At 39.4% G+C, this 12,881-nt stretch overlaps 1 protein-coding gene across 4 annotated transcripts in view; it reads right to left on the bottom strand.

The window, feature by feature from the left end:
• Nucleotides 1–12,881, bottom strand: part of wdr19 (WD repeat domain 19) — a 169,676-nt gene that overhangs the window by 87,237 nt on the left and 69,558 nt on the right. For all 4 annotated transcript variants that reach the window (XR_006312065.1, XM_043692836.1, XM_043692850.1 and 1 more), the window contains exons 14-15: nt 2,746–2,868; nt 539–688 (exon numbers count right to left, since the gene is read on the bottom strand). Coding sequence is in view for 3 of the 4 variants with exons in the window: in XM_043692836.1 (XP_043548771.1) it covers nt 539–688; nt 2,746–2,868 (273 nt within the window). In the remaining variant the exon portion in view is untranslated. The remainder of the gene's footprint in view (nt 1–538; nt 689–2,745; nt 2,869–12,881) is intronic.

Raw genomic sequence — 12,881 nt, forward strand, 5'->3', positions numbered from 1 at the left:
GAAATTCAAAAAGTTATTCAAGTATAAATACACATATTCATATGAACAAAAAAATTTGGAGACCTTTGAAAATTACAGTAACCTGCACTCTAAATACGAATATTAAAGCCCACTCAAAATACCAAAACAAAGAAATGTGGCAAACTAAACATATATATGGTGAATAAATAATCAGTAATATTTTAACTTTATTTGATAATTACTATCGTCAGTAGTGAATGAATAAATGAATTTGTCACGTGCATTTTACAGTGAATACAGGTAAAATATAATGAAAAGCTTCGAATATCGCCACAATTTGGTGACATCTTAAGTAGTTTAAGAATAAAAAAAACAAAGATATAACTGAAAGGCACTCTATTTTCTTTCCACCGCCTCTGCCATGAGTCCTGAACTAACTCACCAATGACACCCGCGCCTTTGCTGCCTGATCTGCCACTAACCCCCTCATCCCACCGCAGATATGAAATAGGAAATGAGAACTAAAGCATAGTATGATAGTAGCATAATGTCTGATGACTCCGAAAACATTACTTACAGGGCAGTAGACAAGCCCATCGCTCTTGTCATCAATGAATGCCATTTTAGTCCCGCTGGGATCTGGAAAAACTTTACGGATACTGACTGAATGGCGATACTCATTCACATACTGCCAGTCCTCAATATAGAAATATTGGATGATCCCAGTCTAAACAAGAAAGCCAGATAAATATTGTTAATCTTTTCAACATAATCATATAAAAGTATCAGAGAAGTTAAGTTGCAAGGTACAAAAATACACTACTCAAGATTATGACGAAGTATAACGAAGTATAATGGTGTGGGTACCAGATGTGAGAAGTATTCCTGATTTTCTTTGAGTACTTCTGGTTAGGGCTATTTATGTTGCATGTAAACATCAGAGTGCATGCACCTTGTGATATTTTCCAGTGTGAGATAGGAGAGGGTGAAACAGTGGGTGAGAAAGATAGTGTTGACCTGCCATTTGCCAACAAGCACCATCAGCAATTTTTTCTTTAAAGTCTGCCTCCTTTTTTAATGGAGCTGATGTTACAAAATAGAATTGAGATTTTGTTGGGGATTGTGACTGCCGTGGAATCATGGTGGGTGATGGGTTGATCAATGTCATCTGTACCATGTCTTCATGAAACTGCCAACAATGCAAAGTAAAACACTCACAAGGAGACAGTGATGACTGCAGATGCTGGACCCTCCAACCACAAGGGATGAACTCAGATTTCTCCAGTTTCCTCATTTCCCCTCCCCCGACCTTACTTTCCTCATTCCTGAAGAAGGGCTCATGCCCGAAACGTCAATTCTCCTGCTCCTTAGATGCTGCCTGACCTACTGCGCTTTTCCAGCAACACATTTTCAGCTAAAACACTCATAATCCTGGCTACTATCTCCTAAAATCCTACCTCCACTAGGCTTCTTGCCCAAATTCCATCCTTGGAGTAGGCCTGGGACAGAGAATATTTGATCACCTAGCTAACTATCCAGTGTGACTACAGGAAAGGATTTAACTATTCATTTTATAGCTCCTAAATACATAATGAGTATTGCAAGACATCAGATCCACTATACCTTATATACACTCCTCTTAACTGAAGCATTTTGTAGAATTTCAGCTGGACACCCTCGTAGACATTAGCTCTGCTCCTTCATTGTCATGGAAGCCAGGTTATTTCTGGCATTCAGAGGGGATTGATCAGAATAGAGGAGAGGAAAGGTTTTGTGGGGACAACTGCATAGGAGGACATGAGGGAACTGCAAAATTATTGCAGCAAATTAAGAGTCAAATGTGATCTAGCTCAGGTTTAGAAAGCGACAGAGATTTTTTTTAAACCAAGGAGGGACATAGAAGAAACCACTGGTAAGGGATTCGATGATGTAAGGTTGAAAAGAGATGAACAAAGATGGCCTTGTCTTTTGACCATGGGCAAAAAGTGGTCACAAAAATGTGAGAAACATCATACAACAAATGACTCTTTGCCTGCAACCAGAGACTCTTCCAGTTTCCTTTTTAACTATATGATGCCAACAAGATTCTAATTAGGGTTCAATGGAAGAATAAAATCAGAAAAATGCGACTGATTCAAATTTCAATGCAGTGTGTCCCAGATTAAAGAACAGAGTAGTATAGAAGGAAGGCATTAAATCCAACAAATCTGCACCATGCTTTCTTCCTCCACCAAGAGATCTCCTTTTTTGTCTCTAATTTGTTTGCTGTTCCTTTGATCATTTGTTTACTGGTAATTTGCCTCTAGAAGACCTTTACATTCCTTCCCATGTTAGCCCCAAATCTATTCTCATTCTATGTCCTTACCCTTTTATTTTAACTTTTCCAATATACATTTTATGTTCAGCCGGATACTCTTCAGTATTACTTTTCTGACATCTGTACCTAGCCTGTATTTACATAATGCCCTCTTTAAAGGCTACATTTCTGCCATCCACTCTTTTGACTCCAATTTATCTAGGCCACATCACTCCTCAATTTCCTGAAATCAGAAGGTTGTGGTCCAATTTCCACTTCAGAGACTTGAGCACAAAAATCCAGGCAGATATTCTGGCACAGTACTGAGGGAATGCTACACTGTTGGAGTTGTCACTTATGGATGAGACATGAAATCAACCTCTAATCAATCTCTCCTAGGCAAGTTATTTTCTACCCCCAAAATTGTGGTGACCTACAAATTTGTGAAATAACACATCAGCTTCTCTACCGTTTAATATGGCACTTACATCTGTTCCATAGACTAAGAAATCAGCAGTAAGTGCGTGGCACATAACTCGGTATTTGTCATCATGTCCTGGAAAAAGACGAGTTTCCCTTTCCTCCTGAGCTTCAATGCCTTCCATTTCAATCTGTAACCAAGACAGCAAGGGTCACAACCTTCTCAATGCCAAATAAACCAAATATTCATTTACTACAAGAATGCAGAATTTCAATTTGAATAAATTGAAATCACCCTCCAACATTAAAATGAAGAAAGGTACCACATCACATATATACCATAATTCTCAAATTTATTGTATGATAATAGCATAGCACCCCAATAAAAGGGTCAACACAGCTGAAATAATTTTTTTGGCATTCTAAAACACACCAGTTCCGACGATCTAGAAGCCGAGTGCTCATTTCCTGAGATAACTTTATTAAAAAAAACATGGGAATGGGCCAAATTATACAGAGTGATTAATGTTTTTCTGCCATGAAGACCACTGCACCCACAGTCCATGCAAATTATTCTGACTTTCCTCTTCTCCTGTCCCACTGCCTTGATTCCCCACCGTCAGAAACACAAAGTTCCTACTCATACTGTCCTTGAGAAAAAAAATTGAATAATTCTATTAATCATTGTCTAACCCATATTAGTCCTCTTCAATAAATATTGATGCAGCACCCCAATAAAAATGTCAACACACCTGAATTAATTCTTATCATTCTAAAATACACCAATTCCAATGATCTAGAAGCTGTGTGCTCATATCCAGAAGTTACAAGGACACTTTATTAAAAAAAAAGTATGGGAACAGGCCAAATTATACTCTATCTAACCCGAGCTGGTCAATATTTGTGAGTTCATGTCATTACCCAAGGCTTTGACAGGGCTTTCTTCCTGGAAATTGAACAAAGTCCACAATAAACCTGAAAGATCTGCAATCTTTCAGTAATGGCTTTTAATTCTGGGGTCTTCTGATCAGTATAAAAAGAGCAACTAAAAGGACTTTGGAACAAACATTAATTTTCAGGATCATCAGATGCACTTCTTCTGAAAAGTTCTCAGAAAAGGATTCATTTGTCTCACAGGAAAATGAGTGCAACATTCAAACCTTGCTTGTACATGAAATGAATGTTTTTACCTGCTCCAGTCATAGATAATGCAATAGGCTTGGAAGCTTTACACCACAGATACATAATGCTCATCAAGCACACTGTACTAATTGTAAACAGATTTTTACCAATAGAGGGTAACCAGGTGTTATTTTTCAAAATGTCCAAAAGCTGATAATAACAAGCGAACACTCCTTATTTATCATGCAGTGTTTTAGACATCTTCCATTTATTAGTTTTGAATTGTTTTCTTCTTATGTCCAGGACAGTGGGCCCCCTTTTGTTTGCCATGCATATTAATGATTTGAATGAGAATATAGAAGGCATGGTTAATAAGTTTGTGGATGATACCAAAATTAGTGGCATAGGAGACAGTGAAGAAGATTTTCTAAGATTTCAAAGGGATCTTGATCAAATGGATCAACGGGCTGAAAAATGGCAGATGGAGTTCAATCTGGATTGATTGGAGCTATTGCATTTTGGTACAACAAACAAGGGTAGGGCTTATACAATGAATGATAGGGCCTCCAGTAGTGTTGTAGAACAGAGGTTGAGGTACACAATTCTTTGAAGTTTGCATCACATATAGACAGGATGGTTAAAAAGGTGTTTGGTACGCTTGCCTTCATTGCTCAGTCTTTTAAGCACAGGAGTTGAGAAGTTATGTTGAGGTTGTACAGGACATTGGTGAGGTCTCTTCTGGAATACTGTGTCTAGTTCTGGTTGCCTAGTTATAGAAAGGATAGAGTTATAAAGAAAGGCTGGATAGGCTGGGCCTATTTTCACTGCAGCATAGGAGGTTGAGAGGTGACCTTATGAAATTTATAAAATCACGAGGTGTATAGAGTTAATGGTACTTGTCTTTTCCTTAGGATGGGGGATTTCAAGTATATGGAGAGCATTTTTAAGGTGAGAAGAGAGCTATTTAAAAAAGACATGAGGGGCAACATTTTTACACAGAGGGTGGTTCATGTGTGGAATGAACTTCCTGAGGAAATGGTGGATGTGGGTAAAATTACAATATTTAAAAGACATTTGGATAATTACATGAATAGGAAAAGTTTGGAGAGATATTGGCTGGGAGCAGGCAGGTGGAACTAGTTTAATTTGGGATTAAGTTTAGTATGGACTGATTGGACCGAAGGGTGTGTTTCCATGCTATATGACTGTATGACAATTTTGATTAGTAGGTTCAGAAATGTAATTTTTAAAAATTAACGCAAAGTTCTTAGTACATCTAATTCTAAGCCTACATTTGAAAATTTGCTATGGGCAGGAAAAAAGCAGTCCTGATCTGTCCACCAACTGCTGGTTTGCATTAAACCATAAGAATTAGGAGCAAAATCAGGCCATTTGGCTATCGCCTCTGCTATTCAACAAGATCATGGCTGATCTGATGATCTTCAGTTCCACTTTACTGCCTTATTCCCATAACCCTTGATTTCCTTAATGATAGAAAAATTGTCGATCTCAATAACAGAATAAATGCTTACTAAGCAAATCATCTAGAATAAAGTGCATATATTCAAAACAGAAAATATATAAAATGAGGTATAATCAATAATGACCATGAAATTGAATAGGCACATGTTTCTTCTGCAAAAGAGGCAATGGATTTCTAATGTGTGCCTGATGACAAGAGGAGAAAGTGAGGTCTGCAGATGACAAGAGGACAAACTGAATTAGAGGATTGGACTTCATTTGATGGAATAGATGAGCTTCCAACACTATTTGGGTATCCAGTGATAATTCACAAGTTGACCCAGTCTCTGAGGGAAGGCGAACCCTGGTTATCACAGGAACAAAATATGTAAATTTTTTCTTACCAGTACTTCAGTGGTACCCAACAGTACCTTTAAGGATCTGTACTATTATTAAACAATTCAATCAGGGTCATATAACTGATGTTAGGGTGCAAGAAACCTAACACCTAGGTCAGATGGACACCTCGAACGCCAAAAAAATGCCTGTACTCAATTTGGTAGCCAGTACAATACTATGGAGATCAGAAATTAATCTTAACATTTATATTGTTCTTATCTATTATGTTCAATTCTCCAACTCATCTATCTGTATTCTCTCTCAACTAGTCCAAGTTCAGCTTCAATTCATCACTCCATTGTGAACATATGGTAAGGAGAGCCATAGAAATGACATCAGCTAAACTCAGTTTTGTTATTTCAATTTTCATGTAGCAGCAAACAACGTAGAATTTAAAGAATGCAGAATTTAGATACTGAAAGAAGCTCAGTACTACCTTTCACTTTGAAATAGCTGTGTCCATAATGAGAATGAGTAAATACATTTTAAAACCTGTTATTTCAACATATGTAATTAACGTCTTTACTGATCTATTATACAAACAAGAACACAGGAGACTATTTAACAAATTACCTTTACAAGTGCTAGGTCTTCAACTGAAGGTAATACTCATTGCACTGTTTGCATGCCTTTTTGAATATCTCCTTTTAAAAATGTAATCATTTAATATGCTATAATCTCTGCCATAACAGTTAACTTTGTAAAGCATTCAATAAACTTGCATGGAAAAAATCACTTAGTTAAATCTTCATCCACTGGAACTAATTTTATACATTTACCATGTTAAAAACATTTCTTAATTCTGAAGACCTCTATTTGTTTCACAGTTAATGTTCTGTGTCTAAGTGGAGAATCCAATATGCCACAGATTGGAGGAAAATGTCATGTGATTCACTTTAGCCACCAGTACGCATGAGTGATATGGTATGGCCATCATATTATCTGGCTTGGAAATTTCAGGAGAAGGAATGAGGAGTGTAGTATTAAAAGTATTAGGAAACTGGGACAAAATAATTTTGACAGAAATTTTTGTGAAAATAGTTATATGGTAATGGCCTTGAAATTATACTGTGTACTAACAACATACTCTTGTTTAATGCATTCACTTGAAATTTCTTTGTTATTTCAGAGGAATTAATTAAAAGAAATTAATTAATACCTGGTCTAAAATAGTAAGCAAACATATTTTAGACAAATTAAGTAATTTGTATGGTATGCTCCTACAGTGTAATGATTAGAATAATCATTGTAATATTTTTTCTTACTGATTTTATCTCAAATGCATTAAATAAAAACATGCAATAACTCAGTTGGACAAATGTCACCTTTAAACTAAAATAATACTTATTGACTTGCTATTCCAATAAACTGTGCTTTCTGAACAACTTGCATTATACCTGCTGAGTAACTGGGAGCATAAAATCGATGTTGGAACTGATCTACAAACGAAAAAACAAAATTATTAGGCTTTAGTGTTAGTCAGAATGTATTACAGGGAACTTGGACTAAAATCATTGGTGAGGTTAAGCCTAACTATAGCATTGTATATAAATCATAAATGTAAAGCTTTTTCAGTTTTAAATTAGTCTCTTGCACCATTAACTGATGGTGTAGTAGGATCAGTGTTGCCACTGCAGTCTTTCTGTACTTACGTTGGACTGGTGGACTATGTAAAATAACAGTGCTAAACGTTCTGTCCCTCTGATCTCAACAATCGACTAATGAAATCAGATAATATTGCCTGCCCAAGAGACAGTAGTTCCACTTTTCTTAGGGTCATTACTGGGTTGGAGTCTTTATTTTATTAAAATTAAAATTCATTTTAATTTAGTACTTGAATCAAAACTAAATTCTAACGACACATGTTTAATGTCTAGCACATTAATTTCATTGTTGAGATCAAAACGTATGTTAAAATGTATGTTTCTTCCGTGAAAAAGTCCTAACTTCATGAAAAGATTCAATTAAAGATTGATGCAAATTTACACCAACGCTTTCATGATAAAGAGGCTGTCAGTGAATTGTTTAGGCATGTAGACAGGAGTTTTGAGCTTTCATTAAGTATTAGTTTCTCATTTCTCTGGTTTACTAACAAGCAGCAAAGCAAGTGTCTTTCATTTATCACTCCAGGAGGCTACTGCAAACAGGCTTGAAAACCACAGTTGAATTCAAAGCAATTATAACTACCAAAAATAAAACTAAACAAGTAAAGAAACAAAAGTATTGAACTTTTATTGGTTAAAAAAAAAGAGAAACACGGGGCCAAAGCTTTTCAATTTAAATGTTTTGATTGTTTGAAATTTGGCATTCTTGCTTTTGTAATGACTATTGCAAGATGAAAACCTTTGGTAACATATGGATTCAGGACAAAAGTTGGTCATTTGGCCCCTTGAGCCTGCACTATCTTTCAATAAGATCGTAGCTGATCTATTTGCATTTCAAAATGCTCATCCCCATCTATGCCTAATAACCTATGAGTCGCTGATTTAACAAGAATCTACCTAAATCTGCTTTGAAAATATTCAATGATCCTGCCTCCATCACCTTCCGAAGTAGCATGTACCAAATTCTAAGAAACCTCCTCTCATCACTGTTCTAAAAGCACATCCTTTAATTTCCAAATAGTGACCCAGAGTTCCAGACTCAGCCATGAGAGGAAACATTATCTCTATGTCCACTTTGTCAAGACTAACCTGGATTTTATACACTTCAATCACAGCCCTCACTGTTCTAAATTTCAGTGATAACAAGACTAGTCTTCTAATCTTTTCTCATAAGACAATCCACTCAGTCCAGCTATCAATCCAGTAAATTTTCTTTAAATTACCACCAATACATGTCTCTCTGGGCTGTGTTCACAACTCTCGCTGTAGTTTCTTGCAATCTTGGGAACAGCGATTGCCATGTCACATTGTGATGAATCCAGATAAGATGCTTTCTATCATGCATCTTTAAAAATTGTTAAGAGTCAGTGTGGACATGCTGAATTTCCTTCGCATCCTGAGAAAGTAGAGGCATTATTGTGCTTTCTTGACTGACATGGGTGGACCAGGACAGATTTTTTGTGATCGTCACTCCCAGGAACTTGACACTGTGGATCATCTCCACCTCAGCACCATTGATGCAGACAGGGACGCGATATCCACTCCGCTTCGTGAAGCGAATGACCAGCTCTTTCGTTTTACTGACATGGAGGAAGAGATTGCTGCCTTTACACCATGCTACTAAGCTGTCCATCTGTTTCCTGTATTCTATCTCAATCTTGTTAAAGATCCGACCTACAACAGTGTCGTCAGCAAACTTGTAAATGAAGTTGGGGTGGAATTTGGCTACACAGTCGTGTGTGTTTAAGGAGTCCAGTTGGGGGCTGAGTACACAACCTTGCGGAGCATCAGTGTTTTCGATTATCATGGAGCAGGCACTGCTACCTGTTCTTACTGATTGTGATCTGTGGGTGAGGTTGAGGATCCAGTTACAGAAGGGAAAGTCAAGACCTAGGTCTCCAAATTTGGAGATGAATTTGTTAGGAATTATGGTGTTGAGGATCTAACTGTGGTCAATACATAGGAGTCTGATGTAGGAATCCTTGTTTTCCAGATGTTCCAGAGATGAGTAGGAATTGAAAAGTGTGGCACTGGAAAAAGCACAGCAGGTCAGGTGGCATCCGAGGAGCTGGAGAGTTGATGTTTCGGGCATAAACCTTTCATCAGGTATGCAGAGGGGGAAGGGGGCTGAGAGATAAATAGGGGAGTTGGCCTGGTGCTGAAGGAGAAGGTAGGTGGGATGGTGATAAGTAATTGCAGATAGGAGGTGATTGTGAAAAGTCAGTGAGAAGAGTGGAGCGGATGGGTGGGAAGGAAGATGGACAGGTGGGTCACGTCAAGAGGGTGGTGCTGAGTTGGAGGTTGAATCTGGGATGAAGTGGAGGTGGGGAGATTTGGAAACTGGTGAAGACAATGCTGATGCCGTGTGGTTGCAAGGTCCCGGGGTGGAAGATGAGGTGTTCTTCTTCCAGTTGTTGTGTCGCTTTGATTCGGTGGTGGAGGCCGCCCAGGATTTGAATGTCCTTAGGGGGTGTGAGGGGGCGTTGAAGTGGTTGGCCACTAGGGCTCTTTGGTGCATGCAGACTAGAGATGTTCCCTGAACTGCTCCTTCACATCTTATAGAACGCAGAACAGTACAGCACAGTACAGGCCCTTTGGCTCTCGATATTGTGCCAGCCTTTTATCTAAGATCAGACTAACCTACATACACTTCATTGTACTATCTTCCATGTGCTTATCTAAGAGTTGCTTAAAATGTCCCTAATGTATCAGACTCTACTACCACTGCCAGCATTGCATTCCATGCACCCACCATGCTCTGTGTAAAGAAGCTACCTCTGTCATCTCCCCTAAACCTTCTTCCAATCACCTTAAAATTATGCCCCCTTGTGATAGACATATCCACCTGAGAAAAAAGTCTCTGGCTATCCACTCTGTCTATGCCTCTCAGCATCTAGTACACCTCTATCAGGTCACTTCTCATCCTTCTTCCCTCCAATGAGAAAAGCCCAAGCTCTCTCAATCTTTCTTCATAAGACATGTCCTCCAGTCCAGACAGCATTCTGGTAAATCTCTTCTTGCACTCTCGCGAAAGCTTCCACATCCCTCTGATAATGAGGCGACCAGAACTGAACACAATATTCCAAGCATGGCCTAACCAGGGCTCTATACAACTGCAGCATAACCTCGCATCTCTTAAACTCAATCTCCCTGCTAATGAAAGCCAATACACTATACGCCTTATTGACAACCCTATCAACCTGGATGGCAACTTTGAGGGATCGGTGGACATGGATCTCAAGATCTTTGTTCCTCTATACTGCCAAGAATCCTGCCTTTAACCCTGTATTCTGCATTCAAATTCGACCTTGCAAAGTGAATCACTTCGTACTTTTCCAGGTTGAATTCCATCCGTCACTTATCAGCCCAATTCTGCATTCTGTCAATGTCCCGTTGCAACCTACAACAGCCGTCCACACTATCTACCACTACATTAACCTTTGTATCATTGGTAAACTTACTAACCCACCCTTCTACTTCCTCACCCAAGTCATTTATAAAAATCGCAGAGCATTGGTCACCGAGCTCCATGTTGAATACTTTGCATCTACCACCACCCTCTGTCTCCAATGGGCCAGTTAATTCTGTAATCAGCCAGCCAGATTTCCCTGTATGCCATACCTCCTTACTTACTGAATTAGCCTACCGTGGGGAATCTTATCAGACACCTTGCTAATACCTCTGTACTCCACATCAATTGCTCTACTTCAATGAATTTTGTCACATCCTCAAAGAATTCAATCAGGTTTGTGAGGCATGACCTGCCCCTCTCAAAGCCATGCTGACTATCTTTAAACAAACTATAGTTTTCCAAGTAATCATAAATCCTTACTCTCAGAATTCTCTCCAATACTTTACCCACCATAGACGTAAGGCTGACTGGTCTGTAGTTCCCAGGATTATCCCTATTTCTTTTCTTGAACAAGGGAATAACATTTGCCACCCTCCAACCATCTGGTACTACTCCAGTAGACAGTTAAGATACAATCATCATCACCAAAGACACATCAATTGCTTCCCTCGCTTCCTGTAATAACCTCAGGTATACCCAGTCTGGCCTTGGAGATTCATCTACCCTTAGGATTTTCAAAATTTCAGTACATCCTCCTTCAACCTGTTCAAACATATCAGTGTTTCATTTTTGTCCTCCAAAACGTCAAGGTCCTTCTCAGTAGTGAATCCTGAAGTAAAGTATTCATTAAGGACCTCTTTGACCACCAGGCGCAAGTTCCCTCCACTATCCCTGATCAGCCCCAACCTCACCTTGACCATCCTCTTGTTCCTCACGTAAGTGTAGGATGCCTTAGGGTTTTCCTTAATCCTACCCACTAAAGCTTTTTCATGCCCTTTCTAGCTCTCCGAAGTCCATTCTTCAGTTCCTTCCTGGCTACCTTGTAACTCTCTACAGCCCTGTCTGATCCTTGCCTCCTCAACCTTAAGCAAGGTCCCTTCTTTCTCTTGACTAGATGATCTATATTCCTTGTCACCCAAGGTTCTTTCAAGGATCATCCCTTCCTTGCCTCAGTGGGACAAACCGTCCAGCATTATAAGCAAGTGCTTCCTCAACAATCTCCACATTTCTGTCATGCATTTCCCTGAGAACATGTGTTCCAATTTAGGCTGCCTGGTTCCTGCCTAATAGCATTGTACTTCCCCCTCCACCAATCAAACACTTTCCCATATCCCTCTCCATTAGTATAGTAAAGGTCTGGATGTTGTGATCATTATCACCGAAATGCTCTTCCACCAAGAGATCTGACATCTGGCCTGGTTTGTTGCCAAGCACCAAATCTAATATGGCCTCCCCTCTAGTCAGCCTATCTACATATTGAGTCAGGAACCCTTCCTGGACACTCCTGACAAAAACTACTTTATCCAAACTATTTGAACTAAGGAGGTTCCAATCAATATTAGGCAAGTTAAAGTCACCCATGACAATAACCCTATGCACCCTCTCGAAACCTTCCACATCCTTCCTATAACGAGGTGACCAGAACTGAACATAATATTCCGAGAGTGGTCTAACCACAGCTCTATAGAGCTGCAGCATAACCTTATGGCTCTTAATCTAAATCCCTATTAATGAAAGCCAACACACCATAAGCCTTCTTGACAGCCCTATCAACTTTCCTGCACCTTTCCAAAATCAGCCTCCCAATCTGCTTCACCGTGTCTCTGTTGCTATTGGGGGGATCTGCAGAAAACTCTCAACAAAAAGTGGCTCATATCAGCTCCTCATATCTTGACTCAGTCCTACTCCCCCTTGGTCCATGAACTCTCCCCATATACATCCAGGACACTATCCATGCCCTCTACGACTTCTGATTTTCCGGCTCTCATCACCTCATCTTCACCATGGACATCCAGTCCCTGTACGCCTCCATCCCCCATGATGAAGGCCTAAAAGCACCCTGTTTCTTTCTCTCCCGCTGACCAAAGCAGTACCCCTCCACCAACACTCTCATTCGATTGGCGGAACTGGTCCTCAACCTCAACAACTTCTCCTTCAAATCCTCCCACTTCCTACAGACAAAAGAGGTGGCCAAGAGCACCCGTGTGGGCCCCAACTATGCCTGCTTCTTTGTAGGATACATGGAACAGTCCCTCTTCTGTAGCTA

Source organism: Chiloscyllium plagiosum, chromosome 1 (genome assembly GCF_004010195.1).
Source record: "Chiloscyllium plagiosum isolate BGI_BamShark_2017 chromosome 1, ASM401019v2, whole genome shotgun sequence".
NCBI lineage: Eukaryota > Metazoa > Chordata > Chondrichthyes > Orectolobiformes > Hemiscylliidae > Chiloscyllium > Chiloscyllium plagiosum.